Source organism: Musca autumnalis, unplaced genomic scaffold (genome assembly GCF_047663935.1).
Source record: "Musca autumnalis isolate F117 unplaced genomic scaffold, ASM4766393v1 scaffold_5, whole genome shotgun sequence".
Lineage (NCBI taxonomy): Eukaryota > Metazoa > Arthropoda > Insecta > Diptera > Muscidae > Musca > Musca autumnalis.
In genome coordinates this window covers 111,504,947-111,521,697 of record NW_027412088.1, presented here as the reverse complement: position 1 = coordinate 111,521,697, position 16,751 = coordinate 111,504,947, and the positions used below count along the sequence as shown (strand labels likewise).

The window sequence follows — 16,751 nt, the reverse complement described above, 5'->3', positions numbered from 1 at the left end:
GACATAAAAGGAGTGGAGTTAGAGGGATAAAATATTCTACAAAAAGATTCACCACTCGATTTGACTGAAGACATGTAATCTCAAAATGAAGCTACAATAACGCTCAACAGAGATATAAAGCTATTTTCTCGCAAATTAAGGGGCCAAAATTAAACCATTAATCACGCGATATCTCGGAAACTTGACCTATGGTGAAAATTTCCTTTTGGGTTCTTAGTACACTCACCAACGGCTTTCATCTCCGAAAGGGATTTTCCACCCACTGAATTTGAGTCCCATTTTGTAGCGCAGTGTCATTTATCGATATTTTCCGAAAAATGTGAACCTTCTCGAGGCCATAACTGCCTGAAGGAGCGTTCCAATGCTTTTGCGATGTACTAGAGAGTTCTTTATTATTGTCTTGGCTACAATTGTTGTCTTTGTGTTGGATCGAAAATATCAGTGGTTTGGTTGTTATATGCCAAAATATTCGAAAATCCCTGAAAAAAAGCTTCAAGTCAAAATCCGGGGGCTCGATTTTCACCGTAGACATATGGTCTAGTTGACTTTTTTGCTCAGTACAATCCCAAAAATCAGAAACTCCAGGCGCCCGTGATGGTGTTCAAATCGCCCCACTCTAATGGCTGCTCATGTACCCAGGCTTTTATATGGTGGGGCCGCCCGACTTTGAACCTTTTCTTATTTAGTTTAATTTGTTATTGGCTGCATTTTTGATAAGATTTCTAGCCTTAGATTAAGTCAAGGATTTAAAATTTTATAAATAATATTGAAACTAACACGTAAGGTGATCCTCATTTTTATTTATTTACACTATTAAGATAAATAAAAATGAGGATCACCTTATGTGTTAGTTTCAATATTATTTATACAATTTTAAAGCCTTCAAATAAGTTTAGTTTGTCCTATGAACTATAACTAATAACATAGGATAACTTGCAATAGTGGCTCATACTGTATATTGGATCTCCCCGTGATAATTACACCTCGCCTTCACATTGATAAAAATTAGTTTTCTGTATTTCACATTCATAATATTTAACGATATTACAGTAAAAGTTATAAAAATAAATACTGTTCGATACTGAATCTAAGTTACAAATTGTATATTTACAGATGTTTGTTACATTATCGTAGTGTATTACGAATTGCATTGTTTAAGTATTTTCTAGCGGTAAACCTTATGTTAGGAACCAGGGGTGCCAAGTTGGTGGTTTTCCCGCTACTTGTGGTGATTTTTGAAGTACAAAAACCACTGTTTTAGCAGGAATGTCAACTGTTTTAAGGTAAAAATCGCTACAGGCCTATGGTGCGTATGTGGCTGTAGCGATTTTTACCTCGGAACAGTTGGCATCCCTGTTAGGAACAACATTTCACATCCTAAACGTTTAATGATAATATTTTCTTCTTTCGATATTTTGCAGTGTAATTGCCAGCATTCCACCAACCAGCGATGATATTCCCTATTAAAGAAAGTAATATGTAGTATTAATTATGGTGGCACTTAGTTGAACAATATCATTAACATATCGCCCATTTACTCAAAGAGTGGCATAACTCAAAAATGCGTTTTCTGAGTTAGCATTTTCTATTTTTTCTACGACTTCTACTTTATCTTGTGTCAAATTTCCATGCACATGTCTCTAAAACCCAAAGACTTACAGCTCATCAACAAAAAAGTTTTTTGAGTTTATGAAACACTAAACCACTTCAAATCATGCTTGATCTTGCATAGAAATTTAGCACGGTCATCTGTCAAATGTGGTCTAAGTAGTTATTTTATTTTTTGTGTAATGATCTTTTTAAGTTAGGAAGTCGAAGTTCAGTAGCCAACTTAAAACTAGTTTTTATTGAAACTAAATTTGTTTAGATGTGTCACTCTTTGAGTAAATGAGCTATGTATATGTACTTACCTCCACACCAGCCAAAGTCCAATCGCTTATTTCTTCAATTCGTTGATTCGATGAAAACATAGCGTTGAGTTTGTTAATACAGCCATTTTCGAATAGATTAGTATCGCTTCTATTGTTGTTATTTCTATAACAACTGAGGGGTATGGTAACATTTAGTTCTGTATAATCACTTGGTCCAAATTTTCCACAACATTCATACTACAATGATAAATAAATCATATATGAATATAGAGCTGTTAAAAAAAGAAAAAAAAATATTGGTTGGCGAAAGGTACCTTAATTTCATACGAAGTCATTAGATAATCCTTTTGAATATCCGTTACATTCCAGGCTTTTTCAATTACTTCCGTTGAGACTTTATTGAAATTGATGGGTTGAATAAATATCACAGCGATTTGTGTTGCCATCAGCAGCAACATAATTATGGAGTACTAAAAAATTAGGTTGCATGTAACATAAGAGTTTTTTTTTTTAATTTTCTGATTACTTACAGCCCATGTTGCACGAACGGCTTTGTTTTGGGCACCACAACATCCCAAAATACTGTTAAGGAATAAAATACAACTTAAGACGCTGCTAACGATACATGGTATTTTGATTGCTTCACTGAATTCGAATTCGATTAGGGCAAAAATACATGCGGATAATGTTAGAACACCAAGTATCTAAAATTAAAAATATTTTAATCAATTAAGGGAAATAAAAATTGTTAATATATGTTTCTTTTCAAGTGAAGTAGTGAATTTATAAAATATTTTTTTAACTTCATTTCGGTTCGAAAGATGTATGAGATATATTTTGATTGCTATATAACGGTACTGTAAATTTACCTATTTATCATACAAATCCTTTTTTAAATAGTTAAAATATCTCAAATTTGACTTCGGAAAGTAACCTAAATATGGCGATTAACAGCCTGTGTTTGTAACAAAAATTTTTCGATTCGTTCGTTCATTTCAGGACATGTCGCACTGAATTACTAGTTATTCTATGACCACTAGAATAACTAGTTATTATGTGGCCACTGGAAGTTGAAAAATAAGCTATTAGCTAAAAAAGAAAAATTCTATTTTTAGAACAGTTGAGGTGGAAATTGTTTTCAATTTCAACACACTTTATATTTTTTATTCTATTTTTTTACTTCGCCCTCTCCCGAATTTGAACACACGAATTTTTATGCTTTGTAGCCTAACGCACTACACACTCGGCCACGCGTACGAACAGTAGGATTGTATAAGCGCGTACATGTGTTTACGGTGGCATGTCATAACGTCCAGGGTCATAATGTCCATGGACGCTACGACACTTTTTTTGGTGTCATAGCGTCCATGGACATTATATATATATATTTATATATAATGACACATTTGGGAGTGTCATAAAGTCTAAAAATTTGAGACACTACGTCAATGGACATTATGACACTTTTGGAGTGACATAATGTCCAAAAATATCAAAACTTAAAATTTCGATGAAAAGAACCGTTATTTAGTGAGTAGTTTACTCAGAACCTGTTTTGTGATGTGCTATTGAATTGGAGATTCATTCTGAAAGTGTCAATTGAATAGTGCGGTAGAAAATTGTGACTATGAAGTCGCTTTGAAACAAGCTTTGGAATGCGTGTTTCCAGGAGTCACCCAAAAAGGCTGTTGGTTCCACTACACTCAGGCTATTGTGCGTAAAGTACATAAAATCAAAGGCTTCGGAAATGTTGTAAAGCGCAAAGAAGAATGCAGAAAGTGGTACAGAAAATTTTTAAGTGTACCATTAGCAAATCCGGAGCAAATTGAAGAGATGTTTTTAACACTTAAAAATGAATTAGAGAATTTTTCCCAAAACGATAAGGAAATTTTTAATACATTTCTGATATACTTCGAAAAACAGTGGATGAGAAAGGTATGACAAATTATTCTCGATGGTGGTGAGTAGGATAAAGGGAATGAAAAATCGGCGGCCGATTTTTCATTCCCTTTGTTTATGACGTATAAAGACGGACGACACTATGAAGAAGTCGGTGCGGAAAACCCTAAAGGCTGCCGATTTTTCATTACATTTGCATTTACGGTTTTCCGCACCGACTTCTTCACAGTGTCGTCCGTCTTTATTCGTCATATCGTTTTAAACAATCGTTTATCAATATCGTCTCTATGTTTTGAAATACAGAAGCTAATTGCATTTACCTTCTTCTTAAATTATTTAGGTTACACCTTATGGATTTTCTGTCAGTCTTGAGCATGTGAGGACTACTAGTGCGCTCGAAGGCTATAACTCGAAATTATCAAGGAAATTGGAAAAACACGGTCAATTTTTAAAGTTCCTCGATATTATTCGCGATGAGGATTTCTCATATTCTGTTTCATTGGCGCAAGCTTCGGCAGGTAATTTGAGTGTTTTGCCGAAAAAACGACGAATTGAAGATAGTAAAAACTGTAAGATCAGTTGTCTTACCGAAAAAACTCAACAAAGACATTATGACTCTATCTGAGTTCTTCGAAGCTATTATAAACAAGGAAAACAACATTGTTAATAATGACATCATAGAGGATGCTGATAGCCAAGATATTTCTGAATCAGAGACTCAGGAGGATGCAGAAACATCTCCGAGTCAACCTACAGAGGTCCTTAAATGTGTTGTTTGTGTGCAGGAACCGAGAAATATTTTGCTTCAACCATGTAAACATTTCAAGATTTGTTCGTATTGTTTTGAAAAGTCCAAAACAAATCGATCACCTTTGCTTTGCCCTTATTGCAGACAAATTGTTGAAACAAATTTAAAAATTTATCAATGAAATTGTGAATTATGAATAAAACTTTTATACCACATTTTTTTATTTTTAAAGTGTCATAAGGTCCATGGACATTATGACATTTGCAAAAGTGTCACAATGTCCATGGATGATATGACACTTTTTGTGGTGTCATAGCGTCCATGGTCATTATGACCCTGGACGTTATGACATGCCACCTGTGTTTACATGTGCACAATAGGGTTATGACTTTTTTACAACCTCATATCCCTGTATCATAGCGTCATGAGTTTTGCCATAAGATTACATAAAATCATAATTATAAGGTTATTCGGTGAAAAAACCTCACGCACAAAATGATTTTAAAATTTGAAGTCACTGTAAGCATATGGTAAATAACAAAAATGTTTTGCAATCGATGAATCCGAGTTTCACCCTTTCAGAATTCGCGAACTGTTAACATATTCTATAAAGTATGACTACAATTCTTTAAAATGAAGTGTTTTAGGAGGGATCCCATAATGTCGACCATTAAAATTACATTTCGTGGAAGCTGTGTTGGCATCAATGTAGAAAAATGAGTAAGAATGGGTTGAAGCCAACTAGTTTTTTTTATGTTTGAAGCCGGGATTTCAGGTTTTTTTGAATTTTTTTAATAATCCGGACGCGCAAGAAGATAATATTCCAAACTCATAACACGATTATAGAACTCGTGATTTTACGTCGTTTGGTGCATATCTCATGTGTGTGCTCCTTACAGCATCCTAGTAATTGGAGTCGAAAGGCCAAAATTTCATGCGTGAATTTTCTTACAAAACATATTTTTTGCGTGTAAAATTTACAACTGTCATTCAATTTCCTTTGAAACCCGCGTGAATTTAGTTTTTTTACGCGACGGTTCTAATGAAGCCTTCCGCGATCGAATTCATCTACTAAAACCGCGGATATAGATGCCTTGAAAATCGGAAAATCAGCAAAAATATATTTTGACAAATCCGCGTACTAAACCGCGATTTTCTTTAAAATTTTTTACATAAATGGAATCCTTTACTCGCGATTATAATATTTACGAAAATACGTGTCATAAAAAACAGAGATACGCGAGTAATATGGGTATTTCGCCAAAAATTGAATGTGGAGGCACATCCGCGGTTTTTGAAGAATCTATTTAAAATAGGTGTATATTGACGTATTTTTGACGGGCGCTGATGAAACCGGATGCGCATCAAAATCGTATGCACATTGCGCGACTTTTACCAACTTTAAGGTTTTCTGCAGTGCATGATGCAACTGGCGGCACACAATGGCCGCTGAGTGAAACATCGAAATATGCATAAATATCCAAAATCGGATGCGCATCAACCGACTTTAACTAATTCGCGAATTACAGGCTTTTTAATTTTCATATCTTTTAAATGATAGTAATTTCAATATTACCCTTAATTTCCTATCCTTATAAGTAATCACAGTAAGCAGTAAAGCTTCCATGATGGTAAACCATATATTTTGAAAAAGTTTTAGCGGAATACTTTAATTTATGTATTAGATTTTAGCGAAATAGTTGGATAACTCTCAAATATTTTTTTCTAATTTTTCGAAACAAACCAAAAAATATATTTGTAACAATATTTTCCAACAATAAGTTGTTTCTCTTTTGTTGTTGTTATAATATGCAATTTATAAAGCCAATGTTTATAATTTTGGTTTCACATTTTTTTACGCGTTGTCTAGTTTCTGTACGTATTTTTAATTTAGTTTTTAGAGGTTTATACGGACTCTGAGTTAGTATAATTTGAATTTATTGCCAGATTTTTTTAATTTTTTTGATTTTTCGCGAAAATAAAAACACATTTTGGAAATTTTGGTGCATTTACGGATGGATATCAAATGCTGTTACTGATATATGTTTACATTTTCTCAATACAAAAAATAAGAAATTTTAAAATATTTTTTCTTTATAAGAGGATAAAAACCGCTATAACTTTTGCGCGCATCGGCCAATTTCGTGAACGCGAACAGATTTGAAACCAGATTTTTTTCCTTTAACTTAATTTTTTAATTTTTTTCAAATGGAATTGCAAAGGAATTTTGTTATTTGCCATATATACAATTGAAAATAAACTTTAGAGTCACATGAGATAATTAAACTGACATAACATTTATTTCTCACTAATTTTCTTCATTTCTGAGAATCGTAAAAATGTCGTAAACGCTTTTATTTAAAGATATAATTTTTTAACAAAAAACAAAAAATTTAAAATTTTTCAAAGTGGTTTGTGCATGACATTTTCCAATATTTGAATGAAATAAACATTATAATAGTAATTAGTAGGCTTATTATCATTCGTGCAACAAAAAATAATTTTTGAATTTTTTTTTAATTTCATACATTTTTTTCAAAAAATTATATTTTTTTAAAATCGATTTGTGCGTGAACTTTTTTATATTTCAATGGAATAAACGACAGGGTAGTGATTATTAGGCAAAAGTTCATTCATCCCTGCTACAGGAAATCATTTTTGAGAAAACATGTCAAAAAGTTATAACCCTAGTGCACAACCAACACAGTAGTTTTTATACCCTACACCACACAGTGGTAAGGGGTATTATGTCTTTGTGCATTTGTACATATGTAACATACAAAAGGAAACGAAATAGACCCACAGTTCCTTTTGGGGATATACATATAATCACTTTCTGAGTCGATTTATGCGTGTAGGTCCGTCCGTCTGTCTGTCCGTCTGTCTGTCTGTCCGTCTGTCCATGTATTTTTGTTCGCAACATACAGGTCGCATTTTTTGTCCGATTCAGCTGAAAATTGGGGACTACAACTTTTTATACCCTACACCACTATGTGGGGAGGGTATTATAAGTTGGTTTTGGCCAAAAAGTTTGTAACGCATCGAAATAATGGTCGTAGACCCATACTTATATATACCAAAATGAATGTCTCGACGAGCTGAGTCGATCTGGCTATGTGTGTCCGTCCGTCAGTCCGTCCGTCCGTCCGTCTGTCCGTCTGTCCATCTAAACCTTGTAATCACGCTACAGGTCGCAATTTTGATCGGATCGTCACCAAATTTTGGATGTTGATGAGGGTCCCGGAGGGGAAGAAGCCTATTGATTTTGGTGATGGTCGGATAATATTCAGGGGTCGGAATGGGCAAAAAACTTATTTGCGGAAAAGTCAACGATTTATTTCAAAGCGAATATCTCCGTATCTATAATGGGTATATTAAAGGCAAAGCCTGCTAATGAAAGCAGAAAATATCACCTTTACAGCGATGTATGGTAGGTTGTCGTAGGTGGTTAAACAACGAAGATATCGCAATAGTCGCTTATAGAACACAACTTTTCATTTATTCGATTTTAATTCTAATGACGAATAACACAGCTTTTGTTGGATACTTTCCAAAAACAAAACCTGGATATGAAAGTAGAAAATCCTGTCTTTACAATGATGCAAAGTAGGTTAGCGTAGGTGACCAAATAACGGAGATATCAGAATAGTCGGTAATACATCCCATTTTTCCACTTTTAAAGAAATCACGCTACAGGTCGTAATTTTGATCGGATCGTCACCAAATTATTGGGAGTTCTACAGAGGAAGAAGCCTATTGATTTTGGTGATGGTCGGATAGTATTCAGGGGTCGGAATGGGCAAAAAACTTATTTGCGGAAAAGTCAACGTTTTATTTCAAAGCGAATATCTCCGTATCTATATGGGTATATTAAAGGCAAAGCCTGCTAATGAAAGCAGAAAATATCACCTTTACAGCGATGTATGGTAGGTTGTCGTAGGTGGTTAAACAACAAAGATATCGCAATAGTCGCTTATAGAACACAACTTTTCATTTATTCGATTTTAATTCTAATGACGAATAACACAGCTTTTGTTGGATACTTTCCAAAAACAAAGGCAAAGCCTGCTAATGAAAGCAGAAAATATCACCTTTACAGCGATGTATGGTAGGTTGTCGTAGGTGGTTAAACAACGAAGATATCGCAATAGTCGCTTATAGAACACAACTTTTCATTTATTCGATTTTAATTCTAATGACGAATAACACAGCTTTTGTTGGATACTTTCCAAAAACAAAACCTGGATATGAAAGTAGAAAATCCTGTCTTTACAATGATGCAAAGTAGGTTAGCGTAGGTGACCAAATAACGGAGATATCAGAATAGTCGGTAATACATCCCATTTTTCCACTTTTAAAGAAATCACGCTACAGGTCGTAATTTTGATCGGATCGTCACCAAATTATTGGGAGTTCTACAGAGGAAGAAGCCTATTGATTTTGGTGATGGTCGGATAGTATTCAGGGGTCGGAATGGGCAAAAAACTTATTTGCGGAAAAGTCAACGTTTTATTTCAAAGCGAATATCTCCGTATCTTAATGGGTATATTAAAGGCAAAGCCTGCTAATGAAAGCAGAAAATATCACCTTTACAGCGATGTATGGTAGGTTGTCGTAGGTGGTTAAACAACAAAGATATCGCAATAGTCGCTTATAGAACACAACTTTTCATTTATTCGATTTTAATTCTAATGACGAATAACACAGCTTTTGTTGGATACTTTCCAAAAACAAAACCTGGCTATGAAAGTAGAAAATCCTGTCTTTACAATGATGCAAAGTAGGTTTGCGTAGGTGACCAAATAACGGAGATATCACAATAGTCGATAATACATCCCATTTTTCCACTTTTAAAGAAATCACGCTACAGGTCGTAATTTTGATCGGATCGTCACCAAATTATTGGGAGTTCTACAGAGGAAGAAGCCTATTGATTTTGGTGATGGTCGGATAATATTCAGGGGTCGGAATGGGCAAACAACTTATTTGGAGAAAAAGTCAACGTTTTATTTCAAAGCGAATATCTCCGCTTCTATAAGGGGTATATCAAAAACAAAACCTGCTAATGAAAGTAGAAAATATCGACTTTGCAACGATGTAGGTTGTCGTAGGTGGTAAAACAATGAAGATATCGCAATAGCCGCTATTAAAACACAACTTCTCATTTTTGCGATTTTAATAATAATAACGAATAGCACAGCATTGGTTGGGGACCTTCCAAAACCAAAGTCCGAAAAAAATCCCATTTTACAATGATGTAAAGCATGTTGGCGTATGTGACCAAATAACGGAGATATAGCAATAGTCGGTAATACGTCCTATTTTTTAATTTTTTGTTTGGTTGATGGTTGGCATACATCCCACTTTTCCATTTTTTTATTTGAGTTATTCTGACGATGAACTTAAACGCGATTCAATAAAATTGACCTTTATTAATGAAGACATTCAGAGCAAAGGCGCTAAGCTATCCCAATTTTAATATTTTTAATTTTACCAGTCAAAAGCTTATACACAGGGGAAGTGGTGTAGGGTATCACATAGTCGGCCCTGACCCGACTATAGCCTTGGCTCACTTGTTTAGCCATAGGAAGAACGCTATTGCTTTTGGTGAAAATCGGTTCAGATGGGATATAGATATGGGAGCTATATCCAATCTGAATATTTTCGCCCGATTTCACGTATTTCCTGCACCAAACACGCTATATATTTCCGATTTCGATGAAATTTGGAATGTGTGACTGAATTCAGTCTAGAAATAAATGTGCCAAGATATATCGAAATCGGTTCAGATTTGGATATAGCACCCATATATATTTTCGGCCGATTTCGTGTATTTTCTGCTCTAAACACGATATATAAGTCCGATTTCAATGATATTTGGAATGTGTGACTGAATTCGGTCTGGAAATAAATGTGCCAAATAATATCAAAATCGGTTAAGATCTGGATATAGCTCCGATTTATATCATATAGTCGGCCCCGCCCGACTTTGATTCTTTCCTTACTGTTTTTTTTTTTTAATTACCGGCCGGCTGCGCGCGTTGAACACACAACACTCTGATTTGTAGTCGCACACACTAGCTCTGTGCTACCGTACTCATAACTTAGTAAGGAGTAATATAAGTAGTTATTTTTGTTACATTACTTTGTTATGGGTTACATAATGACTTGCGGATCCGAATTTTTGCTGGGATTGTTCGTCTACAGGCTTTTTTAATAAAAAGACTTGATTTTCTTTGTTCTTAAGTTTTTGTTTTATTTCCAATATTTTGATTGGAGTCACCAATCATCTTCAGGGAATTAAAGGAAATAATGGCTATTTGGTTTGTTTAGAAAAAATAGAAAAAAAATTGGGAGTTTTCCAACTATTTCGCTAAAATCCCATACAATAATTAATGCATACTGCTAAAACTTCATCAAAAATAGGGCTTACGATCGCAAAAGTTTAGTTGCTTACTGTGGTATCTATACTTATAAGGATAGGAAGTTAAGAGTAATATAAAAACTACAATCATGCAAAAATTAAAAAGGCGAATTAGTTAAAATCAGTTGATGTGCATCTGTATTTGGATACAGCTAATCAATCTATTTCAACATCTATGCATATTTCGATGTTTCACTCAGCGACCAAAGTGTGCCGTCAGTTGCATCACACAATGCAAATGCAGTGGGTAAAAGTCGCGCAATATGCATATGATTTTGGTGCGCATCCGATTTCAGTAGCACCCATCAAAAATAGATCAATATACACCTTTTGCAAATGGATTCCTCAAAAACCGCTGATATGCCTCAGCATTCTATTTTTGGTAAAAGGCTCATATTACTCGCGTATTACTGTAATTTATGAAATGCAAATGTTCGCAAATATTATAATTTTCAAAGAAAATCGCGGCTTAGTACGCGGATTTGTCAAAATAAGATTTCCTATATCCAGCGTTTTAGTGGATGGATTCGAACGCGGAAAGGCTTAAAGGAAATTGAATGACACTTGTAAGTTTTACAGAAAAAATAGGTTTTTAAGAAAATTGACTCAGCAAATTTTGGCCTTTGGACTCCAATTACTACGAAGCTGATATACATTAAACGATGTAAAATCACGAGTTCTATAATCATATTATGAGTTTTTGAATATAATACGGTTGCGCGCCCGGATGATTAAAAAATCAAAAATCCCCGCAGCATCAATTTTAGGTGGATGCAGTGGATATATCGAAAAATCATACACTAGTATCATGTTGCCTATGGAATTTTCCGTGATTCTTTTTTTGGGCATAGGTCCATGAAATGTAAGTTTAAGCCAGAAATCGAAAAGGAACATAAAAAACTTGTTGGCTTCAACCCATTTTTCCACATTGATGCCAACACAGGTTCCACGTAAATTAATTTTAATGGTCGACGTTATGGGATCCCTCCTAAAACACTTCATTTTAGTCATAACAGTTCGCGAATTCCGAAAGGGTGAATTTCCGATTCATCGATTATAAAGCATTTTTTGGTTTTTACCATATACACTTCATACGGCCAAAATGAGCCTTATCGAAATAGTGGTTTTAGACCCCAAGTATGTTTGGACGAAATCCGTTTCAGACAATTTGCACTGGCGCGCATGTTACATATTAGTCTAAAATCCTGTATTATGTATTTCTATGAAGCTGTGCAGACTACATCCACAATATACGTATCAAATAACTCAGAATCGCAAGTACTACAATACTATATATGGTTTTTTGAAAAACCTGTTTGCGGAATGAAATTAGAAGAAAATTTCAAAAAACACTGTAAATCTGGCTTCAAAATGTCAGCATCATTTAATGGTAGAAGCAGTTCAAATTTTGAAAAGTAATGCACTAGATGATCCTTATTTAGTTTGCTTCTACTTTTACTTTGACAGGAAAATCGAGAAAAGTGTGGTTTACTCACAAATCGAGAGAAAACAAAAAAAGACATATTGGCTTCAACCCATTTTTACCCATTTTTTAACATAAATATAGCCACAGCTTCAACGCAAATTATCTTTCAAAAATATTTAATTTGTATAATATACAATCACAAGTCGCGTGTTCTAAAAGAGTAAACCTCGGCTTCAGCTATGTTAAATTTTCAAAAATATTGGTGATATACACTTTCATACGGGCAAAATGTGCCTCATCGAAATAATGGTTTTAGACCCCAAGTATGTTTGGACGAAATGTGTTTCAGACAATTTGGAGTTGATTTAGCAATGTCCGTCCGTCTGTCTGTCTGTCTGGCTGGCTGGTGCGCACGATAACTCTCGAACGGATGAACCAATTCGGTTCAAATTTTGGCTTTCGTAATATCTTGTCCAAATTTAGTTTAAGTTCGAAGATGAGCTATATCGGTCCACTCCTTCCGTTACCTCCCCCACAAAAGTTCCAAAATGTTCGGAAAATTTGTGGGCACTATAACTCTTGAAGGGAGTAACCGATTTGGTCCATACTTTACACATCGTGAAATTTCTACCAGACTTAGATGAGGTTCCAATATGGACTCAATCGGCCCAATTCTTTGGGTACCTCCCACACAAAATTTCGGATAATAATAAGATGGGCTATATCGGTCCACTCCTTCAGGTACACAAAACTTCAAAAATGTTCGGAAAAATTTTGCGAGCGATGGAGTGACCGATGTAATCCATACTTTGCACATCCTTATATATCTACCAGATATAGGTCAGGTTCGAATATGGACTATATTTGTCTACTCCTTTTGGTACCTTCACACAAAATTTCGGATTAGTTCACTTTTAAACCTGCTCTCGAATCACTTTGATTTTTGTTAAAGCGATTTGCATTCGCTTACGACGGTAAAAGTTTTTTCAGGGGCAAGTCCATATTTCTTGGGAAAACAGCCCGAAAGGTGTAAAAAACCCCTATGTCACCATATGTGGCGGTCGGAGAACACTCGAACTGTTCAACCGATTTGGTCCAACATTTGGTCTTCGTCATATTATATCCAAACTTAGTTTCATGGGCAATACCGGTCAACAACTTTCGGTACTTCTCCCTAATATTTAAAAAATGTCACTAAAATGCTAGGACGATATCACTTGAATGGTGCAACCAATTTGGTCCAAACTTTGGATCTCCTAATATTTTATCAAAATTTAGTTTAACTTCTAAAATGGCCCATATCTGTCCTCCCTGAGGGTACCTGCGCTACAAAAGTTCAACATTTGTGTCTTAGTACAGTTAATTCCTAATCCACATTTTTGTCGGCAAGTTCAAATGTCCAAAAAGGGCCACAAAATTCTGAATATACCTTAAATATATTCGATCTGTCCAGAGGTAAATTTTCGCTTCACATTGGCTGAGGGTATATATCTGTCGGCAAAGCCGAGTGACACTGTTTTACTTGTTTGAAAAATATTTAATTCATTTTTGTTTTCAATCAAACAAAAATTGTCTACAACAACAGGATTTTGGTAGTAATTTGAACGAAATTGAATTCGAATCGTCTTAGAGAAACAGGCCATTAGTTTAAGTTCGAAGATGAGCCATATCGGTCCACTTCTTCAGGTATCTCTCCCACAAAAGTTCGAAAATGTTCGGAAAAATCACCGATTTGGTCCATACTGTGCACATCGTGTAATTTTTTCCAGACATAGGTAAGGTTCCAATATGAACACCATCGGCCACTCCTTCGGGTACCTCCCACACAAAATTTCGGAAAAGTTCAGTTTAGGACATGCTCTCGAATCGCTTTGATTTTTGTTGGATCGCACGATTAGTCTCCAATGTGTCTGCTGATTCGGTACAAAATTTGACCATCGTAATATTTTGTCCACTCCTTTATGTATCTCCCCCACCAAAATTCAAAACTTTTAACTAAAATGGTGCGCACGACAACTCTCTAAGGCAGTAACAGATTTGGTCCATGCTTTGTACGTCGTAATATTTTTATGAAGCATAGATCAGGTTCAAATATGGACTATATATGTCAACTCCTTTGGGAGGTACCACACAAAATGTCGGTAAAATGCTGTTTAAGGCCTTCTCTCGAATCGCTTTGATCTTTGTTGTATTCGCTACCCCCATTACGACAGTACAAGTTTTTCAGAGACGGTACAAGTTTCCTGAGAAGTGGCTGGAGCGCCGATTTGGTCCAAAATTTGGCCTTCGTAATATTTTGCCCAAACTTAGATTAAGTTCGAAGATGGACACTACCGGGGAAAAGCCGACTGATAATTTTTTACTTGCTTGATACATTTTCTGACATTATTTTGCCATTTGGGTTTCCATGGTTTCAAAATATCTTTGGACAGGCAAAATATGTTGGAGGGTATAACAAGTTAGGTCCTGCTGAACTTAACGCTTTTTTGTTTGTTATGATTGCTATAGGAAAGTAATAAACTCTCCTAAGTTTATGCGGAATTGGTCCTCGGCTTATTTTATGGTAGACACGTTTTGATTTTTGATGCAATTAAAGTCCATTTTTATTGATGTATGTTTTCTGTTGGCTACCTGTTATGTATGATTTTTATAGAAACCACACCACAGCGGTTATTATTGAAAATCCTAGTTAAAGCTTAAAGCCATATGGAGCGAAAAATTAAACATTATGCATATATCTGATGAAACACTTTGTGCAAAAATACCGACACTTCTGCAAGACTACTGGTATTGCAGACGAAACGAACTGTTTGGCATGACCAATGCAAAGACGACCAATACAAACTGTAAATTGAGAGCTAAGGCCGCCATTCACGCATCCAAGCGAAGGAGGACGATGGATGTCACTGCGTCCACGCTTACCAGCTCAGCGATACCTGATTGTTCCGAAAGTAACTCAGGCTCATCCTTGGGAGGATGAGAATGCAGCATCAACGAGCAAAAGAGGGATTGTTAGACATTTTCTTATAAACTCAAACCTGTCGTCCCAAAGAGCAACAACGACGTTCCTTCACCATTCCACTGAGGGTATTAAAATCCAACCCCAAGACGGCCAGTAACCCACAGCACTTTGGCGTCAAACACCGTCAGAGCATTAAATATCAGGCCGTGGTCCTAAAGAAGAAATCTATAGAAATTAAGTTGGCTGCGATCAAATTGAGTAATGGATGGAAAAGCTTGAACAAACGCTGAAATTCTCCACAATGTGTTATATGATACTTAGGAAACAAGTTTTCAGCCAGCGTTATTGAATTGCCAGATTAATTGAATTGAGTTTTCACTACCAACAAATTGGAGTGTAACACTTAAAACTTTGTGGTGACATAATTTTTATATATTTGTTTTATCAAATATTTACAAATATTTTATCATAAAATAAATATATTAATACCACCGTTTATCACATAATTATATATTATCTTTGTCAGATACCGCTACTGTTCTTTCTTATGTTATTTACTGCAGACAAGATATTTTGTTCTTAAGTGCTTTAACAGCAACACGTATACATATATACACATTTTGGAAGTAAAATATGTATAAACCGTGTTTGGCGTTTATAGAACAAATAATTATATTCGTTTTCGATTTCAGATATTCTCATATATCTCCTTCAGATATCCCACATTCATCGTTCGTCACAATACTTAATTAATAATTCTGTATTCCTTTAAAATTAAAATGTTGTGTCAAAATTAAAATGTTGTTTCCGTTACATATCAGTTCTATATCGACAAAATCTTCTGAACATCTAATATGTTAACATGATATGACTTGGTAATATTGTCAATACAAAACTCGTTTGTTTTTATAATCACTCAACATCTATTTTTTAATTAAGTTTTTAATTATGTTTTTAATTCATTTTTCAGTTCATTTCATTTCAGTTCATTTTCTATACTTTCTTACATAATTTTAATATGTATATTTTCAATTAAAAACACTCACAAAACACAGAATATTCAATACAAATAATGTAAACTTTAATGTTGATTCGCCACAACCCATATTTTATTGTTTTGTTTGGCGTAAGTAAATTTTGTATTGTAAATCGTATAACCGGGACGGATCCGCACTTTACTACTGAGTATTGGGAACTAAACATGTGTTCTCAATGATGAATAACATTGAGAGCTCTTCTAATCAATTTCTGTTCTACCTCATGTTTGTGTGTTCGAACATGAACTAATGTGTGTAGAAATGTGGATTATAAGTTTGACGTTATCAGTTGAGATAAGGAACTGTTCCACAATGTCAGCAGCGCATTGGTAATACTCTCATTGTTATTATTTTCTTTCAGATAAAAGAAAGTACAATGACATA

General features: G+C 34.8%; 1 protein-coding gene across 1 annotated transcript; it reads right to left on the bottom strand.

The window, feature by feature from the left end:
• Positions 1-995: 995 nt before the first annotated feature.
• On the bottom strand, positions 996-16,516 carry Tsp42Eq (Tetraspanin 42Eq). The gene is made up of 5 exons (XM_073992295.1): positions 16,377-16,516; positions 2,402-2,575; positions 2,186-2,341; positions 1,911-2,108; positions 996-1,460 (listed from the first exon to the last, which is right to left on the bottom strand). Exons 1-5 carry the CDS (start codon positions 16,434-16,436, stop codon positions 1,386-1,388), a joined length of 663 nt encoding a protein of 220 aa, XP_073848396.1. The 5' UTR covers positions 16,437-16,516; the 3' UTR covers positions 996-1,385.
• Between the last annotated feature and the right edge of the window lie 235 nt (positions 16,517-16,751).